We start from the raw sequence: 17,500 nt of genomic DNA on the forward strand, positions 1-17,500 counted from the left end.
GCCGCTGATATTATTGTAAACAATATCCTCATATATATTCACACACACACACACATACACACACACACACACACATATGATGGGCTTCTTTCAGTTTCCGTCTACCAAATCCACTCACAAAGCCAGACAATTGCCCAAGGTGCCATGCAGTGGGACTGAACCTGGAGCGATGTAGTTGGTAAGCAAGCTTCCCACCATACAGCCACACCTGTATGTCAATATTTGAAAGTATTGTTTACAAAAGGTAGAAATTCTTTTTTATAGCTGCATAACCTGTAGATCTGTATTTGTGTACCTGTATTTCATTGCTAGGTAACATGATAATGTTTGTGTGTGTATGAGAGAGAGAGAGAGAGAGAGAGGGAGGGAGGGATGAAGCAATAACTTGCAAGTATGGTACTTCAGGACCATTTTAGTTTAATGATATTTTTGTCTAAATGGTGTCAGAGCAGGTGGTAGTATTAGTAGTAGAAGTATAGGCAGTGTTTCTTAAAGTGCTGTGGACCAAAGAATTCTATGCTAAGGTGTTTTGAGTGCTTATTATAGCAGAGGGGGAGGTTTATTGACTAGTGGTCAGGTCAGGGCATTATGCTCATGATCATGAGACTATGCTTTCAATTTTTGAACTGGGTGGTTCTGAAAATATAGTAAGGTGCTGAAGTAAGAATAAAGTGGAAATGGTTTAAGGAGCTATTACCCCCTACAGGTGCTTTGTATGTGGCACCAGCATGGGTGCTGTATATGTGCCTCCAGCATGGATGCTTTATATGTGGAACCAGCATGGGTGCTTTATATGTGGAACCAGCACGGGTGCTTTCTATATGGAACCAGCATGGGTGCTTTCTATGTGACACCAGCACAGGTGCTTTATATGTGGAGCCAGCATGGGTGCTTTATATGTGGCACCAGCACAGGTGTTTTCTATGTGACACCAGCACGGGTGCTTTATATGTGGGGCCAGCATGGGTTCTTTTTATGAGGTGCCAGTATGGACACTTTTTGTACATGGCACCAGCATGGGTGTGTGTATGTGACACCAGCACGGGTGCTTTATACGTGACACCAACATGGATGCTCTATATGTGGTACCAGCATGGGCGCTTTATGCATGGCACCAGCATGGGTGCTTTATACGTGACACCAATACGGATGCTCTATTTGTGGCACCAGCATGGGTGCTCTATATGTGGAACCAGCATGGGTGTGTGTATGTGACACCAACATGGGTGCTTTATATGCAGCACCAGCACGGGTGCTTGCGTGCCACTACATACAAGTTGTGTCATTCATTTCTAATCTTCCATGGAAACGTGTCTGGCCATTTTGCAATATTACCTTGCTTGGGAAAAGATGAGAGTTGGTGACAGGAAGGGCATCCAGCCTTGAAGAATCTGTTTCAGTAAATGCTGTCTGACTTATGGAAGCATGGAAAAGTGGATATTAAAACAATGATGGGGGCAATGATGATGAAGATAATAATTTTTTTTGTCTTTCAATCTCTTTCAGACACTAGCCGACCTAACACAGGAGATGGCATTCAGGATCAGCCGCTATCATTTAGCTCTGAATTGAAAAACTTCCATGAAAATGAGAAAATCGACACTGACAGTTCTCTCGAAAAGGTAGGCATTCTCTTTTCATTTTCTCTTTTTTGTCTTGCCAGTGACATGCATAGAATCTAGACTATTTTTGCCCTGTAGAAATTTTTTTTTCTACAATATAGTAATCCTTTGTCTATCGCAGGTGTGTTATGTTCCAAAATCCCTCGTGAGAGGTGAAAATCCACGAAGTAGAAACAGTATTATACTGCATATTTGTTTACATTATTTTTATAATTTGTGTATATTTATTTTATTATAAATGCAAAACAACACCATAGAGGAATCAATGTAAGCTTAAATGATAAACTGCGATAGGTGAACTGCAATATGGCAAGGGATTACTGTATAGGGGCAGAAATGGATGTGTGGTTAACAAGTTTGCTTCCCAACCACATGGTTTCAGGTTCAGTCCACAAAAGTGGAAAGGGTGGAAAACAGGGTGTCAGTCAGATGATGGCAGTTGAAGGGTCATTGGTCATATTCTGAGAAAGGTGTATGGAACCCTGGAATTAATGGAATGAGCAGAAGAGCCATCAAGGACAACATAAAGACTGCTGAGAAAACCTCTAGACCAGTGGTTTTCAGCTACAGCTCCCAGGGACCCATGTGACCCTCAAGCATCCTTCTGGTGGCTCTTGACAATCTTCCCTCTATAAATGTCACAAATTTTCTTTAATTGACCTGAGTTTTACTTTTTTTTTGTGGAGGTGGCCCTCCTACAAAAATAAAGGTTTTGAGTCTGGCTCAAATATAAAAAAAGTTGAGAAGCATTGATCTAGATGGTTCTGGTTGAAAAGAGGTGATTGGTGGGGGTCGGGGATTAGTTTTTGTTGATCTCAGTTGGGTCATCTGTATGAAGGTGTATGTCGTAAGAGCCGAAACATCCAGTGAACCCTGGATACAGTGCTGATGATGTGTCCCAAGAATTGCATCTGTAGGTGCATGTTGAACTAACCATAAAAAATTTGGTCATGAAAGAATTAAATTGGAAAAAGCAGAGCTATCTACCTTGCTCATATGAAACGGACAATAGTTCTTATCAGATTTGAACTAAAAAATATCATCATCACCATCACTATCATCATCATCATCATTATCATTATTATTTCGATGGTGGCAAGATGGTTGAGTCGTTAGCACACTGGGCAAAATGCTTAGTGGAATTTCGCCCACCACTACGTTCCGAGTTCAAATTCCACTGAAGTCAACTTTGCCTTTCAGCCTTTTGAAGTTGATAAATTAAGTACCAGTGAAACACTGGGGTCGATGTAATCGACTAGCCCTCTCCCTCCAAATTTGCTTTCCGTAGAAAGAATTATTGTTATTATTTTAAAGGTGGTGAGCTGGCAGGGTCATTAGCACACCAAGCGAAATGCTTAGTGGTATTTTGCCCTTCGTTACGTTCTGAGTTCAAATTCCACTGAGGTCAACTTTGCCTTTCATCCTTTTGGGGTTGATAAATTAAGTACCAGTTGCGTACTGGGGTCATCTAATCAACTAGTCCCTTCCCTCCAAATTTCAGGCCTTGTGCCTATAGTAGAAAGGATTTTTATTATTATTATTTCAACATCCACTTTTCTATGTTTCTATGGGTTGGATGGTGTTTACTGAAGCAAATTCTCTATGGCCAGGTATTCTTCCTGTTGCTAACCCTCACCTGTTTCCAAGCAAGGTTATGTTTCCCCAGAGCCGGACATATTTTCACAGAAGATTGAAAATGAATGACACTGCTTGTATGACAATGGTACTCAATTACAACTACCACTCGATATCATAACTAAGAAACTCCCACACACATACACAAACAACAAGCTTCTTTCAGTTTCTGTCTGTCAAATCCACTCACAAAGCTTTAGTCATCCTGGTGGGGCTAGTACAAAGATACCCTCCCAAGGTGCTCGTGAGTAAGATTGATCTTGAAACCATGTGGTTGGGAAGAAAACTTCTTTAACCACAAGACCATGCCTGCACCTGTGCACTCAGTTACCCGGCACCTTTAGCTCAGAGTCATTGTACCTTCACACACAATACATAACAATGTCAGGCTAAGCCTCTTTACATTTGGTGACATTTAACAAAGCTTGGCTTTCCAAACCTAGACTTGTCATGTGTTTAAACTAAACTATCAAGTTATACCAATAACCATTCTGAAAGTGGGTGGTGGAAAATTTCTGTATTAGTCTTGGGGAGAAAGGGATTGGTAGTGGTGGTGGTCATGGCTGAAGAGTCCAACACCTGCATCTATACAGTTCAAGTCTGTCTCCTATTGAAATACATGAAGCCTCTTTTAACACTGGTTCATTTATCATTGGATAACACATATATCTTGGATAACACATTGTGCTTAATGGTTTATCATGGATTGATCTGTGAAAGAAGTAGACAGTGATCAGTCAGATTCTGCCTATAACACTGTGCTCCAGCCTGACCTCAGTCCAATAACTGAAATAAATAGAAGAGTATGTATCATGTATGTTTATAATAACATGATTCTGTGGTAAGTAATCACTTGCATCTAATTATTTAATTAGTACAAGGAACTGAATTACTCTGGCCCCTCATATTACATGTATGTGCTTTAACCATGGGGCTGAGAGAGCATTGTATCACAGTCAGGTGTCATTGGCAAAGTGTTGGTAAAAGAAAAAAGGGTCAATAGTTAAAAAAAATAGTTCAAGGCACAGGCTTGGCTATGTGGTAAGAAGCTTGTTTCCCAACCACATGGTTCTGAGTTCAGTCCCACTGCATGGCACCTTGGGCAAGTGCCTTCTACTATAGCCTTGAGTTGACCAAAGCCTTGTGAGTGTATTTGGTAGAGAGAAACTGAAAGAGGCCCATCCTATATTATATGTGTGTGTGTGTGTGTGTGTGTGTGTGTGTGTGTCTACGTGTGTCTGTGTTTGTTTCTCCGCCATCACTTGACAACTGGTGTTGGTGTGTTTACATCCCTTTAATTTAGCAGTTCAGCAAAAGAGATTAACAGAATAAGTACTAGGCTTTTTTGAAAAAAACAAAACGAGGAAATACTGGAGTTGATTTGTTTAACTACAATTCTTCAAGGCAGTGCCCCAGCATGGTCAGATACCTATGAATGAAACAAGTAAAAGGAAAACCCCGAGAATGCATCATATATTGTGTGTTTATTCGTGACATTTAATTGTTGTTGCTAACTTAGGAAGCGATTATTAAAGGGTTAACGACCAGAGGAGCAGAGTATTTCATCAGTTATCCTGTACAGAGTTCAAAACCTTACAAGGACAAAGCATCCCTTCTGATGCTGTGTAAAAATGGCCCTTTGTTAGTGCCATGCAAAAAGCATCTGTACTGGTGCCATGTACAAAGCCCCCTGTACACTCTGTAAAGTGGTTGGTGCTGAGAAGGGCATCCAGCTGTAGAAAACATGCCAGAGTGCATAATTGGAGCCTGGTGCAACCCTCTGGCTTGCCAGATCCTTTCAAACCATCCATCCCATGTCAGCATGGAAAGCAGATGTTAAATGATGATGATGGTGATGATATTGATGATGATGATGATGGAAAGAGTGAGAGAGAGAGAGAAAAATGATGGAGAGGGTAGGCAGAGTGAGTGATGACCGTTGCCTTATTTTCATGCATACTCCACAAGGGTGAAATGTGTGTAGGGAAGTATACTTTTTAATCTAATGGATTAGGAAAGCACACACTTATATGTGCTCACACATACATTCACATGCATACATATATACACATACATACATATATACACATTAATACATACCTACGCATAAATGCCTGCCCACACATACTCATACATACTTGTACACGCACACACATATATATATATACACATACACACACACACACACACACATATATATATATATATAACCAATGAAAAAAGCAACAAGAATGGATTAGTAGTTTAGTATAATTGTTTCGTACTAAGAACATTTTATTTAAAGCTGCAAATATTGCAGCAAATACAATGTCCAGTATTCATCAGCTAAATCACATATATGTTTTCCAGACATCATTTTAAAAACTTTAAAAAAAAAACTGTGCATTATTAAGAAACATTTAAGTCTGCTTATTATCTGGTTTCAAATTCATAGAACTCTTAATACTTCATAATGGATAGCTACATTCTCTAGGATGTCTGGAAAACATATATGTGATTTAGCTGATGAATACTGGACATTGTATTTGCTGCAATATTTGCAGCTTTAAATAAAATGTTCTTAGTACGAAACAATTGTACTAAACTACTAATCCATTCTTGTTGCTTTTTTCTTTGGTTATAATCGCCCCACATTATTTTATGGTTAATACTGGTGCATCTAAGTTAAGTACCATATTCATTTGAATTCATTGGAATTCATTTGAATCTTAATTAATTTGCTGAAATTAGATATATATATATATATATATATATATACACACACACACACATATATACCTATTTCTTTATTACCCACAATGGGCTAAACACAGAGGGGATAAACAAGGACAGACATAGGTATTAAGTCGATTACCAGTGCGTAACTGGTACTTAATTTATCGACCCCGAAAGGATGAAAGGCAAAGTCGACCTCGGTGGAATTTGAACTCAAAATGTAACAGCAGACGAAATACCGCTAAGCATTTTGCCTAGCATGCTAACGTTTCTGCCAGCTCATCGCCTTATATATATATATACACATATATACCCTCACACTCACATACAGACAAATGCATACCTGCACACAAATACATACCTCCCCACATACCCACACACATGCACACATATGTACATATATACACACATGCTCATACACACATACCCACATACATTCATACATACATACACCCACACACTCACACACACACACATGCTCATACATGCATACACACACATATGCAATATATACACACATACCCATACACACACTCATGCATACACACACCCACACACACTCGCACACACACACACACACACACATACACACGATTTATTGGTTGCACTTCGCACTGAGGAGCAAGAAGTAATTAAACTCCTGTTGGCAAGGTCAGCCACAACATCTGATGAAGCAGAGGTGCTTATCTGAGATTATCTCACCTTCCGGTCTTATGAGGATTTAGTGGGGGGAAGCAGGTGAGTGCTGCTATAGTTTAGAGCCATTTATATACGTACAGTCAGCCTTCAAGCTGTATAGGATTCTATGCATTCTATGGTGACAAAAAATATTCCAATTATATTGTAAGTGTTGCATAAGATTTTAATATTTTTTAACATTTATGCCTGTGTATGTATTTGTGTGCGTGTATATATATATATATATATATATATATATATATATATATGTGTGTGTGTGTGTGTATGTGTGTACATACATACAAAGATGAGTATGTCTAGATATGCAACTGTATGCATGAGAATACCTACGTAAAACAAAACACAAATATGAACATATGCATGCATACATACATATATGCATACAAAAATACCCTGTTGTTGATGCTGAAATTCCAATGATGGATGGATCCTTGGATCTAGGTTAAAATTTGGCTCTTTTTCTATTGGCAAGAAATCTTGAAATAGAACTCTATAATGACATACATACATACAAATATGGGCATTATTTACATTTGATGGATATTTGTCCTCATCTTGTTTGTTGTTAACACACCGTTTCGGCTGATATGCCCTCCAGCCTTCATCAGTTTTCTTTGGGGAAATTTCGAACTTGGGTTCTCATTTCTAAGGTATCTTTCGATGTTATTATTATTATTCAGATCACTGCCTGGAATCGAACTCGGAATCTTGGGGTTAGTAGCCCATGCTCTTAACCACTATGCCATATACCCATAGTGGTTAAGAGTGCGGGCTACTAACCCTTAGATTCTGAGTTTGATTCCAGGCAGTGACCTGAATAATAATAATGATAATAATAATAATAATAATATCAAAAAATACCTTAGGAATGAGAACCCAGGTTCGAAAATTCCCCAAGACACCTGAAGAAGGCTGGAGGGTATATCAGCCGAAATGTTGTGTTAACAACAAACAAAGTGAGGACAAATATCTGTCAAATGTAAATAATGTACATAATTCCTCATCTCTTAAATATAGAACTGAAATATAGGCATGTCTAGATATGCAACTATATGCATGAGAATACATACATAAAACAAAAATTACAAATCTGCATACATGCATACAAACAAAAATACCCTGTTATTGATGTTTAAATTCCAATGAAGGGCCTCGTTCTAGGTTAGAAACCAGCTCTTTCTCTATTGACTAGAAACCTTCAAATAAAACTGAACAATGACACACACAAACACATTCACACACACACACACATTAATGTATGTATGTATGTATGTATATTTGTATATATTGTTGTAAACATATACATGTGTGTGTATTTATGTGTATGCATGTATATGCATGTATGTTTTTGTCTATATTTATGTTAGAAAGCATTTAAACACATATTTGTGTATATATATATGTATATATTATGTAAATTTATTTTGGAAAGTGTTTAAATACGTGTGTGTGTGTGTGTGTGTTTATATGTGTATATGCATGTGTATATGCATGTGTGTATGTGTATCATCATCATCGTTTAATGTCTGCTTTCCATGCTGGCATGGGTTGGATAGTTTGACTGAGGACTGGCGAGTCAGGAGGCTGCACCAAGCTCCAGTCTGATCTGGCAAAGCTTCTACAGCTGGATGCCCTTCCTAATGCCAACCACTCCAAGAGTGTAGTGGGTGCTTTTACATACCACTGGCACGAAGGCCAGTCAGGTGGTACTGGCAACGGCCATGCTCAAATGGTGATTTTTACATGCCACCTGCACAGGAGCCAGTCCAGTGGCACTGGCAACGACCTCGCTTGAATGTTGTTTTTCACATTCCACTGGCACAAGTGCCAGTCAAGCAACATATATACATGTATGTGTTTGTGTATATATGTGTAGTGTGTTTGTTTATCTATGTATATCTGTCTATCTCCCTGTCTATCTGTTCCTTCCTGTCTCTGTCTGTCCATCCGTCCGTCTGTTTGTCCATCTATCTGTCCGTCCATCCATGTAACATGCATGTCTGTTGTATATCTATCTGTTTCTCTGATCTGATTGTCTCTCTCTGTCTCTCTTTGTCTCTACCTTTCCTTTCTTTCTTCCTTCCTTCCTTTCTTTGCTCTGATCTTTAATGGAATCCTTTTGTGATGGTGTTTTTCCTATCACTTTCTTTCTGATAATTAATAATACCGAGATTAGAGATAACATAGGCATTGCTTAAAGTAGCATTTCATGACTTAGCAGTTTGGCAAAAGAAACTGATGGAATAAACACCACTGACACAATAAGTTTCAGGGTCAATTTGTTCCTCTAACCCTTGAGGGCAGTGCTCCAGCATGGGTGTAGTCCAGTGACTGAAACAAATATAACATAATATAGAATAGTCACTATTTGAAATAGCTTATTAAATTCCGCGAAGGTCGACTTTACCTTTCATCCTTTCGGGGTCGATAAATTAAGTACCAGTTGCATACTTGGGTCACCCTAATCGACTGGCCCCGCCTCCCACAAGGATTATTTGAAATAGCATATGTAAGTTATAGAGTTGATATTCTTTAAGGATAGACATTATATAGCAATGTGAAGGTCATAGAGATAATCCATGAAGGATACTGTATCATCAACATCATTCATTTAATGTCCACTTTTCCATGCTGGTATGGGTCGGATGGAACGCGTTGAGGCAAATTTTAAAACTTCCAATGACCTCCCTGTTGCTAGCTGTCACCTGTTTTCAAAGTAAAAATATTTCTCCATAGTCAGACATGTTTTTCACAGAAGACTGGAAACAAACATCATCATTGTATGATGGTGATGCTTACTGGCAATCGTCGAGTGATGTCAAGACGAGTATGAACACACACATACACACTCACACAGACACTTTCAAACAGACACAGTACACACTCATACGCACAATACACACTCACAGACACGATACGCACTCACACAGACAATGCATACCTACAGACACAAAATAGACACACACACAAAATACACACACATGAATGCACACACACACAAAGTACATACACACAAACGCACACACACAAATGCCCAAAAATGCACATACACACACATACACACACACACACATAAATGCACACAAAATACACATGCACAAACACACACACACACAAAGTACACACACACACACAAAGTACACACACACACACACACACACACACTTACACAAATGCATATAAAACTGGCTTCCACAGAGTTTCTGTCTACCAAATCCACTCACAAGGCTTTGCTTATCCCAGAGCAATAGCAGAAGACATTTGCCCAAAGTAGCACTGAACCAGGAACCACATAGCTGGAAAGCTAGCTTCTTAACCACATAACCATGCCTCTACCTCTATGTATGTACGTACGTATGTGTATGTGCATGCCTACATGCATAACAACAACAATCCCTCTCTCTCTTTCGGAGAGGCACTGAGCAGCTATACGCACACATACACGCACGGCAGTAACTTCCACCTACCAAATTCAATCACAAAGCTTCGGTCGACTCGGGGCTATAGCGGAAGACACCTACCCAAAGTGTCACGCAGTGGGACTGAACCCGAAACCATGTAGTTAGGAAGCAAGCTCCCTAACCAAACAGCCATGCCCGCGCCTACAGCCATGCCCGCGCCTACAGCCATGCCCGCGCCTACAGCCATGCCCGCGCCTACAGCCATGCCCGCGCCTACAGCCATGCCCGCGCCTACAGCCATGCCCGCGCCTACAGCCATGCCCACGCCTACAGCCATGCCCGTGCCTAAAATGAAATATAAATATAAAATAAGTATATATATATATATATTTAAAGTAAACAGAAAATGGAGAAATATTGAACAACAACAACTGATTTACATCAATTATTATTTTTTAATTCAATACAAATAGAATGTGTCCGATCTAACAGCTGTTTCTGCTTCCAAAAACATTTTCTGTTTAATTTAAATTTGATTCCTGATAAACTTCTGTTTATCTTTGACATTACCTGTAACCTATGAGCATAATATGCTTGCATATGTATGTCTAGGCTTAACATAGGTAATTATACCCTTAGTAAAATGAATATTTTTATCCCTTAGATGGTTATTCCAACCTCTAATGCTACTAATCTTATATACATACACATATATATATATATATATATATATATATATATATATATATATATATATATATAAGGTTAGTATACACATGCACACACACATACATATCTATATATATATATAAATATATATATATATATATATATATATATATATATATGGCTGTGTGGTAAGTAGCTTGCTTGCCAATCACATGGTTCCGGTTCAGTCCCACTGCATAGCACCTTGGGCAAGTGTCTTCTATTATAGCTTCGGGCTGACCAAAGCCTTGTGACTGGATTTGGTAGATGGAAACTGAAAGAAGCCTGTCATGTATATATATATATATATATATATATATATATTATATATATATATATATACATATGTGTGTGTGTCTCTGTGTCCCCACCATTGCTTGACAACTGTTGTTGATATGTTTATATCCCCGTAACTTAGCGGTTCAGCAAAAGAGACTGATAGAATAAGTACTAGGCTTACAAAGAACAAGTCCTGGGGTTGATTTGTTTAACTAAAGTTAGTGCTCCAGCATGGCCACAGTTAAATGACTGAAACAAATAAAATAATATACATACATACATACATACATATAAAACTGAAGTTGTCTGTGTGTGTGTGGCAGGTTTGGTAGCCTTCAACTAACACTATCTCCTCCAAGACCCTACGGTGCAAGTTGACCAAAATTGGGAGTATGATAGAAGGCTTGCTTTTTATTCCGTAGAAGAAAAAATCCAAATTATGTTAAGACCCAAAATTATTTACATCAAAAAGGTGCTTTTTTTTTTCTATGAAAATCCCTATTTTTTACAATTTTTTTACTGCTATGTCGCCATTTTTTGGTGTATTTCAACCAGAAAAATGTTAAGCTACATAATGCAAAATTTTTACTTTTCAAAAAGATTGAAACTATGTCAAAACTTTGTTAACGTGACATCAAAGTCTGCCGTTTTAAGCGCAACTAAAAAACAAACCAGAGCTATACCGGGCTATACTGCTAGTATATATATATATATATATATATATACATACACACATAGAAACAAAATGGGTTTATAGGACTGCAAAAGAAGTGCTCAAATATAAATAAGACGAAGATAAAGAAGCATTATAGACCAACCATTAAATTTGGGTCAATGACTTTATATACAATACCACCCCTCAAACATTTAATCATATATAAAAATCACCATGGTTCCCAAACACATAAAAAATAATACATATACATAAAATCACAAAAGGTAAAAATATATAGTCAAATAAAATACAAATAGAACGGCCTATCAAAAATTGTTAAATATAAATGGCTAAAAATATAAAAACTACCAAAAAAACTTAATAGACAAATATAAAATAAGTAAAGGTAAAAATAAAGATAAAATGAATATCCTCCGCCTAAAAAAGTTTTATCAGATGATTAAAATATTTTTTAGAAATTAAAAAAAAAAATTTGTTTTTAATATTTGAAAAAATATTTTAATGTTTGTTCTATAACCAATGCTTCTTTATATATGTATATATATAATAATAATAACAATAATCCTTGGATGGAATTTATAAATTCTATCCAAGTATTATATGGATTAGTGGTTAAGAGTGTGGCCTACTAACCCCAAGATTCCGAGTTCGATTCCAAGCAGTGACCTGAATAATAATAATAATAATAATAATAATAATAATAATAATAACATTGAAAAATACTTTAGGAATGAGAACCCAGGTTCAAAATTTCCCCAAGACACCTGATGAAGGCTGGAGGGTATATCAGCCAAAACAACAAACAAGATGAGGACAAATATCCATCAAATGTAAATAATGTAAATAATGTATTATTATATTTATCCTAAGGTGGCAAGCTGGACGAAATGCTTAGCAGTATTTCTCCCTTGGCTAGGTTCAGAGTTCAAATTCTGCCAAGGTTGACTTTGCCTTTCATTCTTTTGTGTCCATAAATTAAGTACCTGTTGTGTACTGGAGTTGCTCTAATCGACTGGCTCCTTCCCTCCAAATCTCAGGCCTTGTGCCTTTAGTAGAAAGGATTATTATGTTTATCTTACATCACATCATTACAGTGTCATGCAACCCCGTAAAGCAGGCTCACTAGTCAGCATCATTGGTCTGTGGCTGGCGTAATAGAAAAGGAACTTTATTTGCATATTCAAAACATTTCCCATAAACAAATTTAAAAGAAAGATATATACATATATAATTTGAGACTGTTTGGATTGTTCTGGTTTAGATTACCAAATAGAGAAACACAGGCAGTGCAAGATGGCTACTAGAAAATGGGCTGCTATTGGTCAAGTGGGTGTCATGTAATGTTGTTAGAGGGGAGATCAGCATTTCAGTGACATCAGGCAAAGCACATTGAATGACTTGCTTACTGGTTTGAATATGTCTCAGCCATATTTGAATTGGAACTGGTAAAGACACTGCTTTGCACTATGAAGTTCATACATACATACATACACACACACACACACGTGTGTGTGTGTATGTATATATATGTGTGTGTATGTATATATATATGTGTGTGTATGTATATGTATGTATATATATATATATATATGTGTGTGTGTGTGTATATATATGTATGTATGTATATATATATGTATGTATATATATATATATATATGTATGTATGTATGTGTATGTATGTATGTATGTATGTATATGTGTATGTATGTATATGTGTATGTATGTATTTATATGTGTGTGTATGTGCCCTGACTGGCCTCCGTGCTGGTGGCACGTAAAAAGCACCATCCGATCGTGGCCGTTGCCAGCCTCGCCTGGTTTCCATGCTGGTGGCACGTAAAAAGCACCCACTTCACTCACAGAGTGGTTGGCGTTAGGAAGGGCATACAGCTGTTGAAACACTGCCAGATCAGACCTGGCTTGGTGCAGCCTTCTGGCTTCCCAGATCCCAGTTGAACTGTCCAACCCATGTTAGCATGGAAAGCAGACGTTAAACGATGATGATGATATATATATATATATATATATATATATATATAATATATATATACACACATACATACATAAATATTTGGCATTATGTTGTGCTTGAGAACAAGACCCATCAAGCTGAGCAAAATTGCAGTTGTGGCTGATACCAGTGTCACACAAATTGGCACCTGTGCTGGTGGCATGCAAATGCCCTCTGGTGTCACATAAATGACATGTAAAAGCACCCATTACAATCTTGGAGTGGTGGCATTAGGAAGGGCATCCAGCTGTAGAAAACCATGCCAAATCTCACTGCAGTCTGGTGCAGCCTTCAGGTGTACCGGCCCAGTCAAACAGTCCAACCCATGCCACCATCAACAATGGACATTAAGCGATGATGATAAATTATATATATATATATATATATATACACACATACATACATGAACCACATAGTGTACTTCACAAAATTAGTTCTCTCTTAATTCTTCATTAGCCTAATATCAAATGACAGTTGCACCTATAATTAACTGCTGTTATATTAATTAACATGACTCACAATTAATCCAATCACTATTGATAATTAGCCTGATTTTTCGGTTTTACAATGAACTGGCAGACTCGTTAAACCCTGTAGTTCTCAATTTGAATCCAAATGACTCTTGGGGGTCCCTGCAAGCAAAATAGTATAAATTGGGGGAATTACTATTTTTAAATCTCACAATGAGAGGTATTCAACAACAGTACTTTGCAGTAAAGATTGTTTGCCAACATAACATGGCAGTCCTGGTTTAGGACGAATGTTGCTGTAATTTAGCCCCAGGAGACATCGTCTCCAGCTGCCTATATGACATGATCTGTGTCCTTATATTTTTTGTTCGAAAATATAAGGACACAGATCGTGTTGTATAGCCAGCTGGAGACGATGTTTCCTGGGGCTAAATTACAGCAACATTCGTCCTAAACCAGGACTGTCATGTTATGTTGGCAAACAATCTTTACTCCAGTAAATTGGGGGTTCGCAATAGTATTTTAGGAATCCATGAAAAGTTTTGACATATTTATTGCAAGACACAACTAAGTTTCTTTCTCTAAAGCTTAACTTAATTCAACATGTTTCTTATTTCCTTATTGCCCACAAGGGTCTAAACATAGAGGGACAAACAAAGACAGACAAAGGGATTAAGTCAATTACATTGACCCTAGTGCATGACTGGTACTTAATTTATTGACCCTGAAAGTCAACCTCGGTGGTATTTGAACACAGAACATAATGGCAGACAAGATACCTCTAAACATTTCACCTGGTGTGCTAATGTTTCTGCCAACTTGCTGCTTTAATTCAACATATTTATGACCATTGAAACATGTTTCTTCAGTGGGTGTAATTGCAAACCTACCCAAGTGAATGGGTGATAAATGAAATAGAAATTTTGAAAGAAATATCTATAAAACTGAATGGTCAGTGGGCAGGTGGATGGGGCACTAGAGTAAAATGGTAATCAAAGGATTGCATAAATAAATTAAAAAATGGTTGAGAACCACCTATTAGCAAATATTAGGTTGCTGCATAATTATTGCGGCTATATTTTCAATAAATTTCATTCAACAAAAACAATAACAACATGTAACAAAAACATATTGAAATGATTATTCTGGAGCATATTCACCATCTACTTTAATTATTGCTTCCCATTTGCTTGGCAGACGGTCAGACCGTCATTTAAAGATGTTTTTGTTAAATATTGTTATTGGTTTTGTTGAATAAAATTTGTTGAAAAAAAAGCCACAATAATTATGCACTAAAGCAATATTTTGTGTCTTGTAGAAGTATAACTGATTCATTGCCCATAAATTTTAACAATATCTTATACGGACCTCTAAAGGTCAAATGGAAACTGGTTGAGAACCACTGGTCTATACTATTCAAATACTTGCCCCTGGCCACGTTGAGTTATTTCTCTTAGTTTAAGTTATGCAAATTACCTAGGACATTGCTGTTTTGTACTTTGGGTCATAGAAATTAGGTCAGACAATTGTCATGCTGGATAAACATATAAGATATTTCCTATTAGAAATTCTTGAGACAGAGAATCAAATATTAACATTTGAAATGTGTAATGGAAAATAAATAAATACCAAAATAAGTTTTCCAATGTCCTGTTTTGATATAAAATCACTCTGCGAATACTATTTCCGGAATTTCCAACTCTTATGCATATCTCACAGAAATATGATGTCTGCACATGGAATTGAAATACTGGAACAAGCAGATGTGCTCTTCAAGAGGACATAGCTTGGATTTTTAACCTTATTTACATTATATATGGAGGCACAGGAGTGGCTGTGTGGTAACATGTTTGCTTCCCAGCCACATGTTTCTGGGTTCATTGCCACTGCATGGCACCTTGGGCAAGTGTCCTCTACTATAGCCTCAGGCCAACCAAACCTTGTGAGTGGATTTGGTGGACGGAAACTGAAAGAAGCCTGTTGTATACTCTTTACTCTTTACTTGTTTCAGTCATTTGACTGCAGCCATGCTGGAGCACCGCCTTTAGTTGAGCAAATTGACCCCAGGACTTTTTCTTTGTAAGCTTAGCACTTATTCTATCAGTCTCTTTTGCTGAACCGCTAAGTTACAGGGTCGTAAACACACCAGCATTGGTTATCAAGTGATGTTGGGGTGACAAAGACAGACACACAGACACACACACACACATATATATACATATATGCGACAGGCATCTTTTCAGTTTCTGTCTACCAGATCCACTCACAAGGCTTTGGTCAGCCCGAGGCTATAGTAGAAGACACTTGCCCAAGGTGCCACGCAGTGGGACTGAACTCGGTACCATGTGGTTGGTAAGCAAGCTACTTACCACACAGTCACTCCTTTGTATATATATGTGTGTGTGTGTCTATGTTTATCCCACCATCACCACTTGACAACCGGTATTGGTTTTGTTTACATCTCCATAACTTAGCTGTTCAGCAAAAGACCCCGATAGAATAAGTACCAGGCTTAAAAAATAAGTACTGCAGTTGATTCATTTGATCAAAAATTGAAGGCAGTGCTCCAGCATGGCCGCAGTCTAATAACTGTAACAAGTAAAAGGTAAAAAGTATGTGTGTATATACATACATATATTTATTTGTGCATGTATGTATATATATATATGTATTAGTTTAAATTAATTTAGATTATTTTATATCAGTAAATAATATAAAATAATTTAAATTAATTTAAAGTAATGTTTATCCCAAATTATCAGGATTATTATGGAGTTAATTGTTTACTCCCAATGAAGCAACTGCTGAACACAACTTATGAGTTGTCTGTCAAATTTATACTTTTTCCTTTTTATTCTAAATACATATCACTCTTAAGGATAATTGATTATTTATATTCTGGCAAACTTTTTCCACCTGGATTTACTGCTATGTTATAAATGTATTGGAGTTTGATGACCAATTATAATAATTATCCATTGGTCTCTTGATTATAGTGGATATATTACCTGATATTTTATACACCAACTCTTTTACACACACACACACACACACACACCACACACACACACCACACCACACACACACACACACCACACACACACACACACACACACACACACACACACACCACACACACACACACACACACACACACACACAACACACACACACACACACCACACACACACAACACACACACACACACACACACACACACCACACACACAACACACACACAACACACACACACACACCACACACACCACACACCCACACACACA

At 37.5% G+C, this 17,500-nt stretch overlaps 1 protein-coding gene across 1 annotated transcript in view; it reads left to right on the forward strand.

Moving 5' to 3' along the window:
- Positions 1-17,500, forward strand: part of LOC115212921 (serine-rich adhesin for platelets) — a 207,775-nt gene that overhangs the window by 157,200 nt on the left and 33,075 nt on the right. The window contains exon 6 of the mRNA XM_036503952.1: positions 1,507-1,622. Coding sequence (XP_036359845.1) covers positions 1,507-1,622 — 116 coding nt within the window. The remainder of the gene's footprint in view (positions 1-1,506; positions 1,623-17,500) is intronic.

Source organism: Octopus sinensis, linkage group LG6 (assembly GCF_006345805.1).
Source record: "Octopus sinensis linkage group LG6, ASM634580v1, whole genome shotgun sequence".
Lineage (NCBI taxonomy): Eukaryota > Metazoa > Mollusca > Cephalopoda > Octopoda > Octopodidae > Octopus > Octopus sinensis.